Genomic DNA, 24,261 nt, shown 5'->3' with positions numbered 1-24,261 from the left:
AGGAGATACTTCTTTATACCTATCGGGACAGCCAAAATTAAAAAGACACATAATAACAGTGTGGGTAGAGATGTGGAGAATTTGAAACCCTCGTTCATTGCTGTTGGGGTTATAAAATGGTGCAGCCAGTTTGGAAAGCAGATTGGGAATTCCTCAAAAAGTTAAACATAGATGTAACCTGACAATTTTGCCACTATGTACATGCCCAGGAAAAATTAAAATATATGTCCATACACAATCTTGTTCATGAATGTTCATAGCAGCATTATTCCCAACAGCCAAAATTGGAAACCACCCAAAAATCTGTTTAGATAAATAAAATGTAAACTATTAATACTATGGAATATTATTCAAACCAAAAAGCAATGAAGTGCTGATACACTCTACAACAGCACAGATGAACCTTGAAAACATTATGCTAAGTAAGAATCCAGTCACAAAAGACTACTTATTGCATGCTTCCATTTATATGAACTTCCCAGAATAGGCAAATCCATATAGCCGGAAAGTACATTAGTGGTTGCCAAGGACTGGGACAGAAGAGTATGGGGTGTGGCTGCTAATATGTTTGGATTTTTTTTTAAGCGATGATGAAAATGTTCTAAAATTAGATAGTGCTGATGCTTACACAACTCTGTGAATATATGAAAACTACTCAACTGTACACTTTAAAAAGAGCGAATTTTGACATATGTAAATTGTATCTCAATAAAGCTGTTAAAAACAAAAAGAATGAAATATTCAGGGTTTTTTATTGTTTTTGTTTGTTTGCTTTATTTTGCAGATGATCAAGAATTTTCCAGCCTTAAGTCACAACCAAGTTATAAAGAAGGAACTGGGGTGGATGTATATTCTATTGTTAATCATTACTTCTTACTTTCCCTCTGGAAGGAAGGATAACTATAAGAGAACACTATAGAAATCCGTTTTTCATTTTTAATGGACCGTTGCTAATTTTTCATTCACAGTCATCTCTGGGATTAAAGGCCATTTATAAAAGGATTTTATACCTTGTGGTAAGAGCTTTTTTAGTTCTTAGTAATTGGATGAAAGAATTTTTATCTCTTTGCTTTTTCATTCATGCCATGCCTTTTTTTAAAAAATATTTTACTTTTTAGTTGTAGTTGGACATAATGCCTTTTTTTAAAAAAAATTATTTTAAAAAAATGTGGTGCAGAGGATGGAACCCAGGGTCTCACACATGCTAGGCGAGCTTTTTTAAGTTATGGTTTTGCTTTGGACAAAGGCATGAAGTTAGTAGAAAAGGAACTACCATTTTGCAAGGCCACAATGTGTCAGATATTCCACTTAGGTTTTTTGTCCAATGTATACAACGAAACTAGGAAAGGCTATTGTTGTCACTTCTTTAAAATTAGAAGCAGGCTAATATTGGTGAACCCGTGGCCCACACAGCCAGAAGCGGTAGAATCTAAGAAAGCCTGTGCTGGTTGCTCAACACGAGGCTGCTTTCCAGAGCAGTTCTATGCAGTTCTACGCAGGCCAGAGTGGATATACTGATCGTGATGGTCCTTTGTGGCTTTGGTAAAAGCTAAAACTGCCAGACTTTGGCTACTCAGAGAGTTCAAGGTTGCAGGTGATTTTCAAAGGACAGTGCATAGGTACTCAACAGTCCCAGAACTACACATTTTCTCCACTCATTTTTCATTGCCCCTAGTTGTTTAACATATTTTCATCAACAATCTGTTAAGTATTCACCATGTGCCTAGCCCTGTGTCAGTGTAAGTCATCTAAAATATATTTATACTGATTATTCATGTTTTAGAATTCTGTTCTTCTAGTAAAGGATAATGAGGAGAGGAAGTTTGTTTTTGTTTTTTCCTTTTTCTCTAGCTAGAGAGCAAGGGTGTTGTAACCCAGAAGAGCCTTCCCTGCCAGGACTACTAGGCTTATGCATGCCCATGTCCACACTGATCTATCCCTAAAGTGTGTTTGAACTTGAGCTTAATGAAGGCAGAGACCATGTATTGTGGCCAGCACAAAGCATCGGCTGGAACAGATAGATGCTCGAAGTCAAATAAACAAATGATTAAGCAATTTCTTTGGCCAATCCCCAAAAAGTATTTGGACTAGTCATTTTATTGCTCTGTGCCTTCTTTTACTAATTTGTAAAATGAAGATGAAAAGAATATTCACCCTACATGGAAACTTTGAAATCCCATTAAATAATACAAGATGCTCAATAAGTATTCAAAACACTAGACTGTCATTCCTAGTATTGTTACCATTGGGAAGCAAAAGAGGCACATTTATGCTAAGAGTGACCTTCCATCCCTAATAACCTTGTGACCTGGACTTTTGTCTCTTGAAGCATAACTGAAGGACACATGGTCCAGCTATATGGAGCTCCCTCTATTCTGTTGTGAGAATCTTGGTCTGAGATCCTGAGGATCAGGTGGACATAGTAACACCAGGAGCATACATAGTAACACCGGGAGCATACATAGAGCATACCCCTGCATAACCTGGGCCAGCTGGTTGCCACATTTTACTCTTTCTCCAGAGGTAGGCTATGTTTTCAAAATGTTAGTGTTTGGCTTAAAAGAATAGCCCCAGGCAGTGTTGGCCTGCTCCTCACCACCACCCACCATTAGCCACTGGCCTCTGGACATGTGTCTCTGTGTGTGTGTATCCACATGTGCAAAGACATGTTCCCATAGGAACAGTTCTGTCCCATCAAGATGAAGATGGTTTCTCACTGAATCTACAATATCTGTTAACTACAGAGAGTTCTCTGTGTCCTGACTAGTTGTACCCCAAGACATAGCCCTCAAATTCCCAGGATATGGGTGTAGACAGGGCCTGGCTTCCCCAAGAACAGCCCTTTGAAGGGAAGGGCTTCTCTTTGGGCTGGTAGCTGATTTACTGTGCTCCTGTCCCTTAAGCTCCAGCTGGAATTTTATCTGCCAATCCTTTGTCCCATTACCAGGCTCCTCATAGCTTTCCAAAAGGATAACCTGGACATATAAGGGGGAACCCAACCCTACAGCCACTTATGAGGTCCAGCTGTTTTCTGCAGGGTTTCCAGAGGCAGACCACCACTGCATGCACCGGCCCCCTCCTGTGCTGTATCATGCTGGCAGGGCTACTTACACCTCTCTTCAGGGAGGAAAGTGAGACCTAGAGCCATGGCTGCATGGCCACCAGAAAGGAAAGCAATGGAGTGCTGGCCCTCACCTCACCCTTTCCAGTGCCCCAGTCCAGAACTCCTGCCACTCCTCTATTCCCCAAAGATCAGGCTTGACCCCACTACCAGCACCAGCTTCATGGACATACAATCTGAGCAGTCACACAGAACCCCACAACCAGTTTTAATGCTCTGCTCTTGGCCGTCTTGAAATTCATAAATTTTTAACAAGGGGTCCTATAATTTCTGTTTGCACTGGCCTGCAAATTAGGTGTAAATGGTCCTATGCACTACTTTTGTTCATGCAAAAGCTGGCTGTACATCTGACAGCTTTTCTCTTTTCTTCCTGTCTCAAGTCTCATTGCTACCTCCCTAAGTCAGAGAACTAACAGAAAAAAATATTTGAAAAGCCATAGAATAGAGGACATTATATTTGGAGGAGCTTTTCTCCTCAACTGCAGATGGAACAGTGATTGAGAACAGACATATGCATACCTCTACCTAACTTGAGATTTTCTTGGTTCTGTCCAAGGTTGAAGGCTGTGACCTTTTACTCTGGGGGCAATTTTCTCCGGTATCACATTCCTCAAAGAAGTGTAGGTTATCTTATTTAATCAGCTCCTTTTGTCCTGCCTTTGTTGTTCATGTTCAGAGCAAGACATGGGTATAAGGTTGGGCTCTGAGGCCCTCATTGGTATCTAGCATGCTCATTTACTTGCTATGACTTCCGACAAATTCTAGTCTCAGAGCCTCAGTTTATTCTTCTTAAAAATGGGTCACATTTCCCATCATGAGACTTTGAAATCTCAATCATTCATTACTCTGTGTGTCATGGGCAGATCCCAAGCTCTAAATCTATGACCAGTCATTTTTGGAGACAGGTGGCTATTAATTCAGGCACCATCTTGTGCACCACCTCTGATCTATGGACTGGCAGAGCACTCGAACCAGGCTATACAATATTTGAGGGCTCATTGCTCTCTTCCCTGAAGTCCATTCAGGAACCTCTGCTGTCTTACTCTTTATTCAGCTCAAAGTTCTGAACACTGGGAAGTTCAAGGTCAGGTGGCTGCCCCTGGAGAGGTCCTTCTTACTGGTGGGAAACTCTCTTCCAAGTCCCAAGGCAGCATGGGGCGTCAGTTGGCAAGACAAAACAAGCTTGCTTACTTGGATCTCTCTTCCACTTCTCTGAAGCCACAGTCCCATGGGATTAGGGCCCCACCCTTTACAGCCTCATTTAACCTTAACTACCTCCCAGAGGTCCACCTCAAATACCATAGTTGGGTTAAGTTCGTACCCTCGTAATACCTTACAATGGTGATCACATTTCAGCATGAGTTTTAGTGATGACTTTCAAACCAAGCACCAGGTGAGGTGACTCTACCACCAGATGAGGTGACTCTACCGTCTGGGATTTATAGTACCTGAAGTGAAGAGAACAAGTTCTGGGTCCATGCTGTTTTTCCTCTGCAGAGCTGTGCTTGGGTATCTGCCTGGAGCGCCATGAGAAGCAGCTTCCTTAATCTTGCTGTTGTCTTTAGGACAAGAGTGTCCTTAAGGACATTATCCTTCACATCACGAAGTGATCCCTTTGTGGAAGGAAGTATGTCTGAGAGACTTTCCGTTCTCAGTACTCAGAAATAACTGGGCCGCTCCAGAAGGAGTTGATCACTGGAAACTGTGACCCTTCAGGGAACTGAGCCACTGGGACAGTCAAAGCCAGCTTTGAAGCCTGCCTCGCTGGCTTAGGCAGGACAGTCTGGAGTCCCTCTCACCTTGCCTGGTTTCTATAAATCTCCCTCCCCTTTACTTGATGATTCTCTCGATTTTTGTCTTATACTTTTTTTTTATGTCTTTAGAAACACCTTTCTCAGCCTGCCTCAGAATGAGGTGGGGCATAAATACCTGAATTCGTGTTTAAAACAACCCCCAAAGTTCAGGGCAACTGTGAGAATTGCTTTGCAAACACCTTGGAACCAGGACTACCACCAAGGGGAACAGGGAGGGAAGGTCTTTCCTCTAAGCTGGATTATTTCACCACAGACAGCACTCCCCACTTCTGACTCACAGGCCCCCGAATACTCATGGGCACCTGATTATTTTTTATAATTTAATGAAAGGTCACAAAACACATTTTGAAATCTTGGTGACTTCCCTTGAGATTTTACTGAATTGACTTTATTCAAGAATTGGGAGCCAGGGGCCCGAATGTAGGTCTGTAATACTGTTTGCCTAACATGCCCAAGGCCCTAAGTTCCATCCCCAGCCCTGGAAAAAAACAAAAACAAAAAGCCCAGAATGGAAACTTTGGCTGAAACCTTGATTTTATGATTTCCTGGCTCCACCAGCAGGGACTTGTTAGGGCGATAGCAGCCAATAGGCCTGGGGAATGGGAGGAACCATGCTACTGGGAAGGAGGTATAGGAATACAGGATGGGGAGATAGGAAGCCCTGGAGAGTTGGGGGGGGGTAAGACCTCAGCCCAGTGGAGTCCTAGATCAAGGCCCGAGCTTAACCAGGGCATTCCAGAGGAGTCTACTCAAAACATAAAGTCCCAGAACTACTGTCCACTTGTACTTTTTAACAAGGAGAGGACATTTCTACTCCTGGACAAAGCAACCATGCCCTCTTCCCTGCCCCTGGGATTTTCAAATATCTTCTCTCCATGCTGGGCTGCCTTCTAAAGGGGCAGGGCCTCTTTTGCTTCATATCGCTTTGCTGCCAAGGGGTCACCAGTCGCAGCCATGGGCAGCTGCTTCTTGCTATGTGACACAGGCCAAGTGGTGGCCATCACCCTCCCTTTCAGGAAAGGATGCCGAGTCTCAGAGAACAGAGAGGAGCCCTAGCGAATCGTAGTCAGGAGTTAAACCCAGACCCACAAGTCCTGTATCCTTTGCACAGAGGTGACCTCCCGGCACCAGGGAGGAGAGCGTCTCTGGCTGCCATGTGATAATGTTTCCCGGAGCTGGGCTGGGGTTGGGGCCTGCTGCAGGGTTGGGCTCACGCTTCGTGCTGTCTTGTTGGCAGTGGAATCTGGTGTGTGAGGATGACTGGAAGACGCCCCTCACCGCCTCCCTGTTCTTCGTAGGCGTGCTCCTTGGCTCCTTCGTGTCCGGGCAGCTGTCAGACAGGTAAGGACATGGAGGGAGGAAAGGGGGACAGGGCCCCTTGTCACTGCCTATCTTGAGGTTGGACTGATTTCAAGGTATTTCTACATAGTGAAGGGGAGGATCCTCAGGCCACTGAGTCAGTGGTGGGGAGTCAGGATGTCTCCTGTTCACCCTGACCTCATATTCCTGTAGAGACCCACTTGTGTTCTATTCCCTGAGCCTGCGCTCCCCAGGCTTTGGGTAGGAATGGGGAGGGACCACTCCCCCCACTGGAAAGTGGAGTCGTCCTTCCACACATCCCTTGACCCAACGCCATGCTGCCACCACCACTGCCCCTCCACCCCACCCCCAACTCTTCAGAGTTGTTCTGGGGGACAGGGAGTGGATGACTGGATCAGTCCACAAACAGCCACCAGGACGGGTCGGGCCAGACAGCAGCACTAACTCTACACTCCCTGGGCCTGTGGGTTGGACTCTGGCTGGGTCTTGGGTCCACAGAGAAGACCCAGTCTGATTCTGAGACCCCTGGAGCTCACAGGCTGATAGAGACAACATTGCAGTATACTCGGACATGCTCTGCTGGCCCCAAATGCTCTCTGGTGACCAGAACAGGAGGCGACAGTAATGAAGAGCAGTGTTGGGGAAGGCTTCCAAGAGGGGTGCCTGTCTCTTCCCTAGCTTCAAACACCAATGGGGCCTCCAGCCAATGGCCTGACAGCTGAACTTTGGAAAGTGGGGTGTCTGTTCTGCGCCCACCTGTGCTTCATCCCATCCATTGGTCACTACTGGAATGTGAAATTAACACCTAAACCAACTACATTGTCACCAAAAGACATGGCGAAAAGCTATGTCTTTCCATAAAGCAGGGGTGGGGTGCTGGCATCAGTACAGATGTTCCTCAGCATTGAAAGAGAGTACCATATGCATCTCCCTGGCCCAGGAAACCATCAAAGCTCATCATAGGGTTTTTATTGAATGCATATCACTCTTACACCATTGGAAAGTAGAAAAATCCTAAGCTGAACTATTTTTAAACCAGAAAACATTGTAATCCAAGGTTAAAAACCACTGCCCTCAAGGAACTCTTGGTTCTGGATTTATAGAACTCACATGTTGCAGATATGAAAACTACCTGCAGATTCTGTGCTGTGGTGGCAGCTTCTACCTGTGGCTCCTTCTAAAGAGCAGCTTTCCATGTGGTCCTTGCATAGACTGTTCTATGTTTTCAAGATATGAGACCTGCATAGGAAGCTTAGAAACTCCCATCCTGGGAGATGGATGCCTGAGGACTGACAGAGCCCTGAGTCTGCCATGATGTCTAGCTCAGAGATTAAAACACACCCTGAGTTACCATTATGCTTTATTCTACTGTTTTGCTTTATTCACCTATGTTATGCTTTATCCTACAGGTTTGGCAGGAAGAACATTCTTTTTGCAACCATGGCTGTGCAGACTGGCTTCAGCTTCGTGCAGATTTTCTCCATCAACTGGGAGATGTTCACTGTGTTATTTGTCATCGTGGGCATGGGCCAGATCTCCAACTATGTCGTGGCCTTCATTCTAGGTAGGAATGGCTTCGGAGACAAAAATTCCTCCCTCCAATGCTCTGAAAGACCAGGAAGGAGGAGGCCACTGGGCTATGCTTCCAAAGTTCAGGCACTCACAGGGAGCCAGCTCTGTGCTGGACCCTGAATGGTGGCCACAAGAGTTCAAGCCAATAAGAATCAGCCGCACAATAACTGAGACACATTCACAGGTGCACAGGGCACATAAGAGGGGACCCTGAGGGAGGGATGGCCTGGGAATGTTTTTGATTGGAGCTGTGAAGGCTTGAGGCTTCTACCTGGTCACCTAGGAAGGGGCTCAGGGTGGTTGGTATGGCCCATACACAGGCATACAGGCAGTAAAGGCACTTGCCAGGAGGATTTCAGTGTCAGCCCACCCAGTAGATCTGGCCTCACCCATACTCAAAGCCCATCCAGAGCATATCAGTTCTGTGCAGGACAGGCCTCACTGCATTGATAGTAGGCCTGTCAAGAGGCCACCGCTAAGAATCATAGGCTATAGGAGGGAGAGTCATCAGTTACAAACCCACGAGGAGGCCCCAGGCCACTCCAGATTGTCTGAGAAGGAAGTGAGGTGAGCTCCAAACAAGTTAATCAGGTTCATCCTAAGGAGTGAGAGTCTCCAGTGCACTCTCTGAGCCCCCAATATGAGCACGTGAGAAGGGGAGAGAAAGGGAGCCTTCTTTCCATAAGAATGGAAACTCCAATTCCTATAATTTCTAGTGTGATCATTCTACTTGGCTCAGCACAGTCCCTGTTTATCCCTATTGTCACAGCATAATTATGAATAGTTCCCTTTAATAGAAGTCTAAGGATTCTTCTTGGCTCAAAAGTCTGCACCTGGTCTGGTGATTCTGATTGCTTTCAAGGGTCTGATGACTCACTGGCTTTGGAGATGCTGCATCGGCTTAGTTGAAGATGTTTATACCCTCTGTCTGTCGGGTTGCCAAGATGGAATTGTTCAAATTCCACTCCTTTAATTATTTGTGAAGGGCTCCTTGCCACAGGTCCTGTTCTCAGTGTCTGTGGAGGGGAGAGGGAGAGGAGAAGAGAGAACATACCCAAGCCACATGGTCTGGGCAGATAGCACACTCTTCAGTTGGCCCTGGCGGGTGGGACCGATCTCTCTCTGCAGTGCTAAGGAGAGGAGCAAGATTTTCAGGGTCATTTGTGAGAGAGCACAGGGAGTTGCAGGATAGCAATGCTGAAAACTGGAAAGTGGAGGGACTTAGAACCAAAATTGTAACTTCCTAATGCGCAATGGACACAGGACACAGGACTCTTGGACATAGCGAAGCCTATTCTCATGTTTTAAACCCCCACATCCATCTTCCTTGCTGTCAGCACCCATACATCTGAGTAGCCCTACACATGACTCTGCTTGGGCCAGATCCATCCCAGAAACCAAACAGGCCTCCCCCAGACAGAGGACTCTGTCGAAGGTCTGCAGATCCGTGTCACAGGAGGACCTGGAGGACCATCTGGAATGCAAGGGCAGAGAGTTGTGGTGAAGCTAGAGCAACCCTGCTCTTAGGATTGGGAGCAGGGTAGAATCTATGCCAGGCTGTGGCAACCCCAAGGCTGAGGAGTTGAACCTGCCTCTCTACTCACCCAGGGTGCTTCTGGGGCTTAGAGCCTCTCCTCTATGAGTGGACGAAGCATAGAGGGCACTCTCCCCAGGCCTCTGCAGAAAAGGTCTGCCCCACTGCCCACCACTCCCCTTGCTTCTCCCCATCAGGTTTTCGGCCCCACACGCAGGGCTGAGGGCAATCAGAGCCTAGGTGTGTCCAGCAGCCATCAAAAGGCTACTAGGTACAGGTACAGAGGGTTCCCCATCAGCTTGGGTGCATGCCTGCTATTCTTGGTGGCTTTGCAGGAAATAGCTGACTTTGGGTCCTGGTATGAGAGTTTTGTGTTTAGTTCTCAGGCCTGAAAGATTTAGAGTTTCACTGGAAATCAGCCTGTCCCAGAGCAGCTGGACCCACCACTCCTGGTGGGAACAAGGTGGTTGCACCTTCTCCACGGCACATGAGTGCCCTCTGGTGTTGCAGCACTGAAATAGCCAAATTCCAGGTTTTATTTTATCCACCGCCCCCCTCCCCTTTTATTTTATCCTCCCCTTTTGAGCTGGATTTGAAACAACCAGGTTTTATTTGGGTAAACTAAACTGAAGGGTGAGGTTTGGACTGAAAATTCTGTCTGTCCCTTCACTTTTGGCCTCTGGCTCTAGGAAAGGTTTCGCAAGTTTCTGTGATGATAATCTTTAGTTTTAGGATTCTAAATGTTAATTTGGGAAGCTGAATTACACCCACTCTCAAAGCAGTGTAAAAATGAGTCTTCTTCTTGTGCTAGTCTTTTCTTTTTTAAATCATCAAGCCTAGGGCTGGGGATGTAGCTCAGTGGTAGACCACTTGCCTAGCATATGCAAGGCTCCGGGTTCAATCCCCAGGACTGGAGAAAAAAGAAAAAATAAAATCATCAAGCCTTCCAGAGTCATAGGATTCTAGAAAAGGTAAGAAAAAAACAATGCTACCCAAAGCCCCATGCAAAGTGGATGCATCTGAAATGATGGTGCTTCCAGAATGTGGCTAACTTAGGGGGAGGAAATGACCACTCAGGACCAAGGACTCTGACCTACCCCATCCCAGCTCCCTCATAATTTCCACATTTCTCATCTTCAGCCTGTTCACAGGTTCCTGTGGGTAAAATATCAATGGAATCCTCTTCCTTCCCCCGTAACTACTTACATGTTTTTTGCAAATTTAACTGCCTGCTTCCTGTTCTCTTTTTTTTGGGGGGGGGGCATTACTGGGGATTGAACCCAAGGATGCTGAAACACTGAGCCATATCCCCAGCCCTTTTTACTTTTTTATTTTGAGACAGAGTCTCGCTAAGTCACTTAGGGCCTGGCTAAGTTGCTGAGGCTGGCTTTGAACTTGGGATCTTCCTGCCTCAGCCTCCCAGTTCACTGGGTTTACAGGCATGTGCCACTGCATCTGGCTGCCTCTTGTCTTGACTGATTCATTAACTCAGTATTTTCCAGTACTCTAAACATCTGTTCCCCCATACAACATTTCTTTGGGCATGATGAATTGTTGAAAGCTTCGATTCCTTTAACATCCAGATGTTTCCGTTCTCATTAGTGTGTAACTGATGGCATCTTCCTTTTAACTTTGGCTTCCAGAAGTACAAATTTGAAATTTAACTACATCAGTTATGCAGCTTTTATCTACCATATATTTATTTGTTTATTTGTGGTGCTAGAAATTAAACCCAGGGTCTTATGCATGGCAAGGACTCTACTAGTGAACTAAGGCCCAGCCCCTGAAATGTTTTTAAATTGAAATAAAATTTTGTCTTAGTCTACTTGGGCAGAATGCCATAACAAAATGCCACAGGATATGTGGCTTAAAGGAAAAAAAATTAGTTTTCCATGGTTCTGGAGAATAGGAGTCAAAGATCAAGGTGCAAGCAGAACTGGGGTCTGGTGTGGGCTCAACCTGCTTGGTTGCACATGGCTGCCTCCCCTGTGTGTTCCTGTGGCCTGTCCTCTGTGCAGCTCAGAGAACAGTCAGGCTTAGGAACACAAGCTCTCTGGTATCCCTTCTTATAACAATAGCAGTATTATCAGATCAGGGCTCCACTCCCATGACTTCATTTCACCTTAATTTCTTCCTGAATCTATATATAACCATACTGGGAGTTAGAGTTTCAGTATATGATAGGATGATACAAACAATCAGTCCCTACCAAATTTGCATGCCATGATATTCATTCTTTGAAAGTGTACAATTCAGTGATTTTTTAATGTTACAAAGGATGGGTTGAGGTGTAAATTCAGTATATTCACAAAATTGTACAATGTTTAGCACCCCAGAAAGAAACCTTCTATTCTTTAGCAGTTATTGCCCTCTTCCCCCAACTTTTGGCAACCACCAGTCTATTTTCTGTCTCTAGATTTGCCGATTCTGGACATTTCATATAAATGGAATCACATGGTGTGTGACCTTTTGCCTGGCTTCCTTCACTTAATATTTTCAAGAGTAACCCATGTTAAAGCACGAATCAGTGTTCATTGTATGAATACAGCACATTTTGTTCATCTGTACACCAATCAGTCAACATCAAGGTTGCTTCTGCTTTGAGGTTATTATAAACAACGCTACTATGAACCTTCTTCTCATCTCAAAACTGCACCTAGGGGGCTGGGGATGTGGCTCAAGTGGTGGCGCGCTTGCCTGGCATGCGTGCGGCCCGGGTTCGATCCTCAGCACCACATACCAACAGGGATGTTGTGTCCGCCGAGAACTAAAAGATGAATATTAAAAATTCTCTCTCTCTCTCTCTCTCCTCTCTCACTCTCTCTTTTAAAAAAAAACTGCACCTAGTTAGTCACTCTGCTTTCAAGGTTGTATACATATGTTTCCAGTTGTCTTGCATATATACTAGCAGTGGAATTGCTGGGTCATATGATAGCTTTATGTTTAACCTTTGGAGGAACTGACAGACTTTTCAAAGTGATCAGTTGCATATTCTTGTTTGTTTTTTATTCAAGGCATCGTTTGTCGTTGTTGTTTTATTTTTCTTTATTTTTGTTGTTATTGTTGTTTTCGTTTTTGGTATTGGGTATTGAACCCAGAGGAATTTAACCACTGAGCTATATCCCCAGTTCTTTTTTTTTGTTTTTTAGTTTGAGACAGGGTTTCACTAAGTTGCTCAGGGCTTCATTAAGTTTCGAAGGCTGGCCTTGAATTTGCAATCCTCCTGTCTCAGTCTCCTGAGCTGCTGAGATTACAGGTGTAGCACAGGGCTGGGCTATATTGTATTTTAATGTTACCATTGTTTTATTGTATTTAAATTAAAAGATGCCTCAAAATCTTCAAAGGATGATTTCAGGTATAAATATATTGCTGGAACCCTTTGCATTGCACTGTGTAAGAGAAGAACTGAGGTAACCCAAGGAGAAGCAAGAACTCACTTCTGTCTATTCACAAGGAGCTTACTGTCTGGGAAGATGACATGGGTCACAGAGGGGTGAGTGTAGATAACATTGCTGGGTATGCAGAAGTAGGAAAGGTTACTTTTTTTTTTCTTTTTTCTTTTTTTCTTTTTTTTTTTTTTTTTGTAGCAGGGATTGAACCCAGGGGTGCTTAACCACTGAGCCATATCCCCAGCCATTTTTATTTTTTATTTTGAGACAGGGTCTTGCTAAATTCTTAGAGCCTCTCTAAATTTCTGGCCTTGAACTTGTGATACTCCTGCCTCAGCCTGGCATGCGCCATCAGGCCTGGCAGGAAATCTTACTTTTGATTAGCGTAATCTGTGAAGGTTTCAGAAGAAGGAAGGGAAAGCCCCCGGCCGGAGAACATCTATTAATTTGATGGGATTTCTGGGCACTTTCTGGGAAGCAGAGAAGTTGCTCTGTTAGGCCTCTTGGAAGGCACTGTACTTTCTATCATCCCACATGTCAGACATATGTGGGCACTTTACATACATGACATCAGTCCATATAACCATAACTCCATGAAGCAGCCCCTATCAAAGTCACTCTAGCAGGGACTTAACATCAAGGGCCTCTGCTCTCTCCACATGCCTGATGGAGTACCCTCCTCCACCCTGACAGCTGCACTACAGACTCATTTCTCAAGCTGGGATTTGCTGCAGGCCTCTGGGTCATTCATGGAGGTGCATATCCTCCTGCTTCTATGTGGAATGTGCCTAGTGGTGCCTGGGCCGATTACCAAAGAAGGACCCTGATCTACATGGAGGGGGACCTGGTCCTGTCTGAGTCATTCCTTCTTGGAAAGTGCTCAGTCAGGTGGAGTAGACAACTAGTGAGCAAACTCTCCATAGGCTATTTGGGCCTTTATCCTGACCAGAACAAGTCCTTTGGCTCAGATTTCAGAGTTTCACTCCCAGGAGACACTCAGAGGCCCAACCAGACCAAGACCAGCCAGGCTTTGCACTAGGAACAAAAACCTATAAGACAGAAGAAAGGAAAGGGATCTCAAGTCAGCAGAGCCAGGACATCACTGTCATGTCTTACTGCCAGGTGGAAAGTTTGGGGCAGCTACAGTCCATGAGAGATCTGCAGGAATCAGGGATACTCTCTCAGTGCTATTGAGATGGAGCTGGTTGGCCTCCAGCTGATTCAGAGACTATTTTCAGGGAGGGAAATTGGAAATCCTCACCTTTAAAAGGCGGGCACAGCCTCACCCATCTCCCTGCATGTCTCCACTAGAATTTCAGTTGAAAAATTGTTGTATAGGACCAAAGCTTTGCCCCAGATGGTTTTTTAATTTTCTTTTTTTGATACTGAGGATTGAACGCAGGAGCACTTACCACTGAGCCACATCTCCAGACTTTTTTGGATTTTATTTAGAGACAGGGTCTCACTGAGTTGCTTAGGGCTTCACTAAATTGTTGAAGCTGGCTTTGAACTCATGATCCTCATGCCTCAGCCTCCTGAGCCGCTGGGATTATAGGCATACACCACCACACCTGGCTCCAGGTGATTTTTTTCTTGGTAGCTAGACCAGTATCCATAAGTCAAATAGACACAGTTTAAATCCTAGCTGTACTACTTATTATGGGTGTATAAACTGAGGCATTGGCTTTAATTCTTTTTAAATTCTTAGCTCATCTCATGTACAATGGGAGTTGCCTTAATTCTTACCTAATTGTTGTAAATAGTCAAAGAGATAATATATGTAAATACTTAGCCTGGAACCTGGCTTAAAATACCTACAGGTATTTTTTTTAAATTTTTTTTTAAAAATCTAACTGTGAAAAAAATTTTTTAAAAAAATTTTTTTTAAAAATCTAACTGTGAAGTTGATGATGATGTTGATCATGTTTAAGGATGGCTACCGAAAGGTTCACCCAAGGCAGTGCCAATAAGGACTTACTTGGGTCTGTATCCACATGGTTCCATAGGAAAACAGAAAGGTAGTTTTACAAAGCTTCTGTCCCCAATGGGTACTCTGCAAATCTATAACAACTCTGTTCTAGCTTGAGCTTAGAGAGGGAGATTATCCAGGACCCAGTAGTATAAGATCTCTTTTCTTATCAAGGTTTTGAAGGTAGAAGGGAGCTCCACTAGCCTCACAGTTCAATAAGATTCTTACTTGGTTTTATGCTCTCCCCAGACCAACCCCCCCACAATCAAATCCTCTGCTGCTTTATTTCTGCTTAGGAATAGAGCACCCTCTGTTCATTTTCATATCATAATCACAGCCAAAGAGTTGGAGCTAGCACAGTAGAGGAAGGTTGTTCACAGAGTAAGAAAAGATCTGGAAATCACACTAATGATAATGGGCCCCATCCTTGGACATGAACTTATGGGCTGAGAAATGCCTGGGTGGTTAAACACATGGTCTGCCCTGTGGGAAGCAGGGGCACACGGCAGCGGCAATCTCTATCCATCTGGCTTTTTAAGTAGTAAAGTTGCTCAAGAGAGAATCACTGAGGCAGGTGGCTCCATTCTGATGAGTGAGGGAGAGTGAATGGGATGGGTTGGGACAGGTAGGCAGTGGTTGCTAGGACACCAGCAGCAAATGCTGCTTCTCTGGAATTCATTCTTCAGCCTGTGCTAGGGCCCCATAAATGTGGTTAAGAAAAATCTCTCTTGAGAGCCGAACTAAATGTTCTTTGAATTATCTGTGCTTTATTTTCTGGGCTACTTCTTCTCTGTAGTGTGGGCAAATCCCAAACAAAAGGCAGAACTGTTCTATTGGCTAGATCTCTCTGCCCATGAGGCAAAGGAACAAGAGTGGCCTCTGGAGCTCTATGACAAGGAGCTTATGCTTGGACTCCTCATTTCCATCCAAGAATTCCAAAGACCAGGCAACAACTCTGGAGTAACTGGCACCAAGGGTGGTTAAGATAGTCCTAGGACATGAAATGGCTTTTAAAAACACAAATCTAGCTGAGCATGGTAGTGCACACCTGTAATCCCAGCTACTCAAGAGGCTTGGGCAGAAGGATCTCAAGTCTGAATCCAGCTTGGACAATTTAGTGAGATCCTGTTCCAAAATATAAAAGGAAAAAAGGGCTATGGATGTAATTCACTGGAGCACTTGCCTAGCAAGGGCCAGGCCCTGGGTTCCATTCCTGGTACGACCCTCTCACACATTCTGCAAATGCAAATCTGTGGCTCCTTTAAACATTTTGGGGAATTCCTTCCATAAGTAGATACATCCTGGATCTCCTCCCATCTTCCCCCACCCTGACCACTCCTGCTCTGGGCCATGAACAAATACCTTTCCCCTTTTCTACGTGGTCGTAGTGTGAACTCCAACATCCAGATAATGACATATAAGGCCAATCTTAAAGTGAGGTTAAAATGCTAACACTCCTCCCTTGTTTTGAACAGGAACTGAAATTCTTGGCAAGTCAGTTCGTATTATATTCTCCACGTTAGGCGTGTGCACGTTTTTTGCCGTGGGCTACATGGTGCTGCCACTGTTTGCTTACTTCATCAGAGACTGGCGGATGCTGCTGCTGGCACTGACAGTGCCCGGGGTGCTGTGTGTCCCACTGTGGTGGTGAGTGTGATTCACTTGTTCCCAGCCAGGCCCACTGCAACCTGAGGTGGCTGCCTTCAAGCCCAAGCCTGGAGAGTTTCTGTCTCTTCGTGGGTGGGCCCAGACTGCTGGGTTTTGATTATTCGTTATCCTACAAAGCCCTCTTCTGGGGGGATTCTGATCCCCTCCCAGAGTCTCCTGGCTCTCATCTGTTGTTGGTTGAGGTTGTTGGTGGAGATGGTATTGTCGGATTTTGTTTTTAACTCTGCCCTCTGCCTTTGATACTTTGTCCTCTAGAAGGTCTCTTTCTTGGGCTGGAGTTGTAGCTCAGTGGGAGAGCGCTTGCCTAGCACATGGGAGGCACTGGGTTTGAACTTCAGCACCACATAAAATAAATAAATAAAAGAAAGGTATTGTATCCATTGACAACTAAAAATTTTAAAAAAGAAAATCTCTCTATTCAGCTACAGTACAGTGAGTCTTCTGTATCTGTGTGTTCTTCACCTACAGATTCAATCAAAGGAGGATTTTTTTTTTTTTTTTTGTAAAAGGCATCTATACTGAATAGGTATAGACCTTATTCTTGTCCTTATTCCCTGAACTATACAATATAACAATAGCTATTTACACTGTATTTAATTGTAACAGGTTTTAGTGGGCTGGAGATAGCTCAGTGGTAGGGCACATACTTAGCATGCACAAGACCCTGGGTTCAATGCCCGGCACCCAAATAAATAAATAAACTTTATTTATTTATATATATACATTATTTATTTATTTATTTATTATATTTATATATATTTAATTATATTAGATATTAGGTATTATAAGTAACCTAGAGGGTATTTAAAGTATACAGGATAAGGTGTGCAGATTATATGCAAATAGTGTACTATTTTATATAAAGAACATGAAAGTCTTAGGATTTTTATACCTGCAGGGGTTCTGGAATCAAGGCCATACAGATACCAAGAAATACTTAATTACTTATGATGATTGGCATCTAAGGTGCTCCTGCTTATCTACTTGGATACTTGGAGGGATTCCTTTTGTTTAAAGAGAAGTTAAAGAAGTGTTCTCTTCTTCCACAGTCCCTAACTCTTTTTCCCCACCACTGGAGATTGAACCCAGGACGTTGTGCATTTTAGGCAAGTGCTATACTACTGAGCTACCCCCCCACCCCCACCCCAGGACCTCCCCAACAGTTAATGGGAATTACAAAATTTGGAGATTCTAGCTTCAGTCTTACCTAATATGACTCTCACTGGAATATCTGAGGAGAAAGAACAAATTAACAATAATGGAATAAGGTCCAAGCTATACTCCCTTTTTTGGAATGTCCCATTTCTTTGATTTTCATATTTAAATAAGAAGAAAGGGGATTTCTTTCATTTCTCTCTCTCTCTCTCTCTCTCTCTCTCTCTCTCTCTCTCTCTCTCTCTCTCACACACACACACACACACACACACACACACACATTTATTCTTCTTGGTTTGTTTCATTAACCAAAGAACCAGTAGTAGCTGGTTGGTTTCTATCTGCTTATACAATTGCTTATAAAATTATGTAATAAAAGTTTCTTTGATAATTATTTGGAATTCACAGTTTAGATGAGACCTCATGATTTTCCTGTCATATCCTTCTGGGAATTTGTCCAGATGGTCTATCTTGCTGCAGCTTTTAGGCAACCACAGGGGTTGACAGCCCACCTTGGCCTTCCTTGCCTGGCCAGGTAGCTCAGGTTGGACTGCTCCATAGTACTGGCTTCTTATGACCTCCAAGACTGTGCAGTTTAACAGCACAAATTTTTGGCATGAGGTATATGTGGGGTGAGGATTAGTGTATGGAGGGAGAATTTTTTTCCCCTTAATTCCCTGGAATTTGAGAAGAGATTTTTTTTAAAGGCCAAATGTTACTCTTATTTATGTGTAAGTTTCTTCTGAAACCCAGTCTGAGGGTCAGTAAATGAGGAGAGGCTATTATCTATACAACTCTGCCTCTAAGGAAAGCACCCAGATTGATTGGCAAGAGCTGAGCAATTTTCTGGAATGAGAGTCATCGTCATCATTATCATCATCACACCCTTGGTCCTTCTTCCCATAATCCCTGTGCTAACTAAATCTATTGAAAAATGTTGGTGACCAGGGCTCTCAAGACACATGACAAGGTTATTTTCTGCCTCTTGAGATAAATTATTTCAATAATCTGTGTTCTTTGGCTCATGTTGTCATTTTGGCCTAAGCAATCAGTACTTTTAAACTTTTATTGTTGTATGATGCTATCAGAGAGGAGAACAACAGCAGAGCTCTGATGGCCCATACACACTTGAGTAGATCTTTCCTCCGGACCTCATATCATAACAGCAGCAGCTCTTGTTCAGACCCCTGAGTTTTCAGCAGAGAAGACTCATTCCACACAAAGCTGCCTCACTCTGCCCTGAGGAGAGTTCTTTATTTCATTGCCCATGGGCTGGTCCACGAGTGCTCCTGGCAATGGGCACACTGCACCAGGGACAAGACTTCCTCAGACAGAGGGCAGCAGGGGGCCAGCACTCATGAGCTGAGTGCTCACCCTGAAAGTTTTCATTATCTTAAAGTCTTTTCATTTTCCTCTAAAACCAAAACAACTTTCTTCTGAACATCTAGTCCTTGAGGGCTAGACTTCCTTAAATGATGTTCATTGGCTAGTGGGCTGGGATGAGGAGGGACTGCTTCAGGGTCCTGGGGACCCTGCTGCCTAATCAGAATGTGACAGACTCTCCAGCAACATCCCACCCCTGCTTAATCTGAAGTAAATCTATAGAAAGATTATACTGTGCAACCTCATTTGGCACTCTATTAGCTTCGGAAATGATCTCTAGACAAGAGATTTTGTGCACTAAAAAAGCAATTTAAAAGTAGAGATTCCAGAGGCCCCATGTTACTGGAGTTTTAGGGTGAGAGCCCCAGCTCTGGGAGGTCCCCAAAGACTAGGTTCTGCCACATTCCAAGATGCCAATCAAAGAGAAAAGCAGTTGTGAAGGCTAGAAAGGAACTTTAATCAGTGTATCTATATCACGAAGACAAGAGGACCAGTGTCATCGCCCCATCTTCAGGGTTACTGATGTGAGCTCCCAGACTATATAAGGAAGGGGGCCAGAAGTCTGTAAGTCAAGCAGTGTTGATTAAACTGCAGTCTGGTTGATCATTGCCTCAGATTTGATTGGAGGGGACTTATCAGCTGGTTGCAATAAGAAAGTTGCTGTTTCCTGGGGTTGTGGATAGTTTCAACTCATCACAAGAGGTTTCTCAACCAGACCTGTTGTTTCTAGAATCCTGGGCTCTGAAAATAATACAGAGCCAAGGAGACAGATGCAAAATGGAGGCAGAGGTACCAAGGGAGGGTGCATGGGGGCAGGAAAGATGGTGGAATGAGATGAACATCATTACTCTGATTCTAGTTACCCATTGGATATTTGCAGGCTCAAGTGAAGAGTCAACATTTTCAGCCAAAGCAGCCACTAAGTCCCTGTTACAAGATCACTGGGCTGGAAATGGGAGTCAAACCTACATAGAACCACTGAAGGTGGTTTGGAACTTTTTTTTATTTTTCCTTCTGGGTACTGAGGATTGAACCCAGGAGTGTAGGAGTGATTTACTGCTATATATCTCCAGTCATTTTTTTTTGAAAATTTATTTATTTAATTTAATTAGGTATATATGATAGCAGAATGAATTTTGATTCATTGTACACAATTGCAGCACAATTTTACATTTCTATGGTTGCACACGATGTAGAGTCACACCATATGTGCAGTCACATATGTATCTAGGGTAATGATGTCCATCTCATTCCACCATCTTTCCTGCCCCCATGCCCCCTCCCTACCCTCCTTCCCCTTTGCCCAATCAAAGTTCCTCCATTTTCCCCATGCCTACCCACTCCACATTATGGATCAGTATCCACTTATCAGAGAGAATATTCGGCCTTTGATTTTTTAGGATTGGCTTACTTTGCTTTGCATGATATTCTCCATTTACTCTATCCATTTACCTGCAAATGCCATAATTTTATTCTCTTTTAATGCTGAGTAATAGTCCATTGTGTATATATACCACAGTTTCTTTATCCATTTATCTATTGAAGGGCATCTAGGTTGCTTCCACAGTTTAGCTATTGTGAATTGAGCTGCTATGAACACTGATGTGGCTGCATTACTATAGTATGCTAATTGTAAGTCCTTGGGGTGTAGACCGAGGAGTCAGATAGCTGGGTCAAATGGTGGTTTCATTCCAAGTTTTCTAAGGAATCTCCATACTGCTTTCCAGATTGATTGGACCAATTTGGAGTTCCACCAACAATGTATGAGTGTGCCTTTCCCCCCATATCCACATTTTATTTTGAGACAGGATTTTGCTAAATTGTTGAGGCTGGCCTCAAATTTGCAATCCTCCTGCTCAGCTTCCTGCATCACTGGGATGACAAGCATGTGCCACCATGCCTGGTTGCTTAGGACTTTTTTTTTAATGTCCCAAATTCCCTTTAAAAAGTTTGGCAGGAAGTGGCCACAAGTGTGTGTGGAGTATAGTAGGTGGGGATGGGGTGGGGAAAGAAGCCATAGATGAAGAGTAGAGAAGTCTTAGCAATTTCTGGCTGACTAAATATTAGAAATTAGAAGAAAGAAGGAAAGATATTTCTTTGTTTTTCATTGGTGTGTTATAGTTACACCCAATAGTGGAATTTATTACATCATATTCAAACATGCACATAACATAATTTGATCAATCTCATTCCCCAGAACCTTTCATTTCTCTACTTACCTCCCTCCCTCATCTACTTGCTCTGTTCTATGATCTCCCTTACATTATTGTTATGATCGTTTTAATTTGTGCATTATAATTATATACATGCAGGATTCATTGGGGAAATGAAATCAACCAAATTATGCTATATTCATAATTTGGTTGATTTCATTCCCCCATCTTTCCCCATGTCCTGCCCTCCTTCCTGCATCTCAGTGCCCTTCCTCTACTCTGTTAGTGGAAGGCAGGACATTTCTAAGCATAACCTAGTTGGGGAAAGATACTGCTCAGTAAAGGTGTCCATGAAATATGGCCTTGTAGTAAAACCTCTAATTCTATACAGCCACCAACCTGTGTATCTATTTATATTAAAATTAATATTAAAAGCAAATAAGATTTACACTTTCATCCTTTCAGTCACACTACTTATATTGCTCAATATGTAGTTAGTGGCTTTGGGGACAACACAGATATAAGACATTCTGGAAGTTTTACTAGACTGCACAGCTCTGATGACTGGGGGTCACTGACAACATCAACACAAGTTTCTACAGGGACAAACTAAGAACATATTCTGAAAAATGCCAACTGGGCACATTTTCCAACCCATGTGCTAAGTAGGCTGGTGAAGGGAACTGGTCATTGGCCATCTAATACATCAGATGTATTAGTTTTGCTGTGAGATAATTCCCGGTGCAGCTTTGGGACCTATTACTTAGAGGAGACCTTTGTACCTGCTACTTGTAATTTATTTTCTAGGATAACTTGAGTACTGACACTTAGGTTAGGAAAACAAGATTTGGCAGGGGAATGCCTAAAAGAGTCTGAGAAATGAAATACAGGAAAGAACAGTCTTATATTTGTAGCTGTGTTTGAACATCTGTTATCAATGTGTATGGACTATTTACTTTTTTAAATTATGTTTTTAGATATTGGGGGGGGGGGTAACAAAATAAAACAGGAAAGAAACCATGGGAGCTCATCTCCCAAAAACTGGTTTGGGACTCTGGCTGACCTAGAAACCTGCTGTAAGCCATAGGGACAGCCCATAGGTGGTGCCAGTGCCCTCAACTTTCCCTCTGAATGCAGAAAATAAAAACTTAAGGAATACAAATGCCCCAGCCATCCTTTACCCAAGAAACTTGCAACATCACTACCTGGGTCCCTATGATCCTGTGAGGAATGAATTCACCAAAAAAGATATTCTCCTCTCTTGAGGCACTTACAGTCCCCCTTAGAACTACACCGGTCATTGAATTTTGGCCTTCTGCAGCTGCCATAGCTTAAACATACCCACAATTAAGGTTATCCTTATGATCTGGTCCTGGTCTCAAGCACAACTGATGATCAATCCTGCAATTCAATCAGAAGTTTAAAACTTGAGGGTATTTTTATGTATTTCTAAGATCCAGTGGACATCTCATGAAGGCTTGCACCCAGTGGTCTTTAAAAAGACCACCTGATTATTACATATTGTCTACACTAATTGAAATGTCACACTGTACCCCCAAAATATGTATAGTATGTATGTACTATGTATCAGTTAGAAACAAAAATATAGCCAGTGCACAGTGATGCATGCCCATAATCCCAGCAACTCAGAAGGCTAAAATAGGAGGATCACAAGTTCAAAGCCAGCCTCAACAACCTTGTCTCAAAATAAAAATCAAAAAGGACTAGGGATGTGGCTCAATAGTAGAGTGCCCTGGGGTCAATCCCCAGTACCAAAATAAATTCATCAATTAAAATTAAAAATTTTAAAGAATATAAACTGGAATCTTATAAAATTAAATGATCCAAGGGAAGCTTACAGTTAATAGTATCAAATCCTGCTGTTGTGAAAGGTTATAAACTATTAAAAATGACTTCTAGGTTTATTCCTGAATCTCCCCGATGGCTAATATCCCAGAGAAGATTTAAAGAGGCTGAAGCTATCATCCAAAGAGCTGCAAAGATGAACAATATAGTTGCACCAGCTGTGATATTTGATCCTGCAGAGGTAAGTATTTGCAGATGTTTCCTCTTAAGATCAGCTCTGCATTCTTGATCTTATGGAATTTCATTTGTTAAGTGTCTACAATGAACCAGATTCTGTACTAGCCAGAAGGAACACAATCATGATTATGTTCTGAGATGAAATCCAGCTGGATATGGTGGTGTGCACCTGTAGTCTCAGCCACTGTGGATATTGCTGAAGCAGGAGGATCTCAAGCCTAGGCATTTGGAGTTAGTCTGGTCAATGTAGCAAGAACTTGTCTCTTAAATAAATTTTTTTAAAAAATCCATCTTAAAGAGCCATTTAAGAATTCACTGCAGTAGCTGGGGATGTAACTCAGTGGTAGAGTGCTTGCCTAGCAAAGGTCTGGCTTCAGTCTGCATCAACCAAAAAGTATTCAGGGCAAGCAATACAGATAAATTGCTTAGCAAATATTTCCCCTTGATTTGCAAGTTGGTCTTCAATTTTTTGTTGACATAGCTATGTACTGATGATTTTTAAATGTCCAGATTAAGTGGAGAAAATGTGTTTGAGGGCTAGTCCACCCTGGGTTCTGCACAGTGCCTTGAATCTTACCAAAGCCTGTGAGAAAGCTATGCACATTTTTGTCTGGCTATGTATTATGTCTAAGGCCATTAGATCTGAGAGCACAGGTTCAGGGTTCACACCACCCTCTGCCCTGAAAGGCAGGTTGGCTACAAGGGAAAGATGGTATTCCATGGAGGCAGTCATGCGTCTTGATAGTGAGAACATGCCGTCACCATGCAGTGCTGGCTCTCAGAGAAAACAAGAAAAATAAGAATAGAATTTTAAAATAATAGAATGTCATTAAGAAAGCAAGAGGATTCCATGAATGGAAAATGATAAGAGAGGAAATGCTAAGGAATGGACCCTGTGCTAACAGTACAGAGAAAGAAGGCAGGGTGGCCCAAGGACTGAAGAAGCAGGTCCAGAGCAGGAGGACAGCAGGGTTCACTTAGCTGAATAGAAAGGATGGGTCAGGGCATTCCTGGCTAAGAGAAGGGCCAGAGACTCTCAGGACTCCCGAAGAAGACTATGGTGGCTTCAGCAGAGTTATGCATGTCATGCACTAAAATCAGCCCTACTGGCTGCCCCAGGAAGCAGAACTCTGTGGAGGA

At 43.5% G+C, this 24,261-nt stretch overlaps 1 protein-coding gene across 1 annotated transcript in view; it reads left to right on the top strand.

The window, feature by feature from the left end:
• LOC113190676 (solute carrier family 22 member 4) overlaps nucleotides 1–24,261 on the top strand; it is a 47,162-nt gene that overhangs the window by 11,392 nt on the left and 11,509 nt on the right. Inside the window, exons 2-5 of the mRNA XM_026400165.2 lie at nucleotides 6,173–6,276; nucleotides 7,665–7,819; nucleotides 16,195–16,366; nucleotides 22,999–23,125. Of these exons, the coding sequence (XP_026255950.2) occupies nucleotides 6,173–6,276; nucleotides 7,665–7,819; nucleotides 16,195–16,366; nucleotides 22,999–23,125 (558 nt within the window). The remainder of the gene's footprint in view (nucleotides 1–6,172; nucleotides 6,277–7,664; nucleotides 7,820–16,194; nucleotides 16,367–22,998; nucleotides 23,126–24,261) is intronic.

The sequence above is a fragment of the Urocitellus parryii genome, chromosome 1 (genome assembly GCF_045843805.1).
Source record: "Urocitellus parryii isolate mUroPar1 chromosome 1, mUroPar1.hap1, whole genome shotgun sequence".
Taxonomy (NCBI): Eukaryota; Metazoa; Chordata; class Mammalia; order Rodentia; family Sciuridae; genus Urocitellus; species Urocitellus parryii.
The sequence above is the reverse complement of the archived record's forward strand: the minus strand, read 5'-3'. Positions and strand labels throughout refer to the sequence as shown.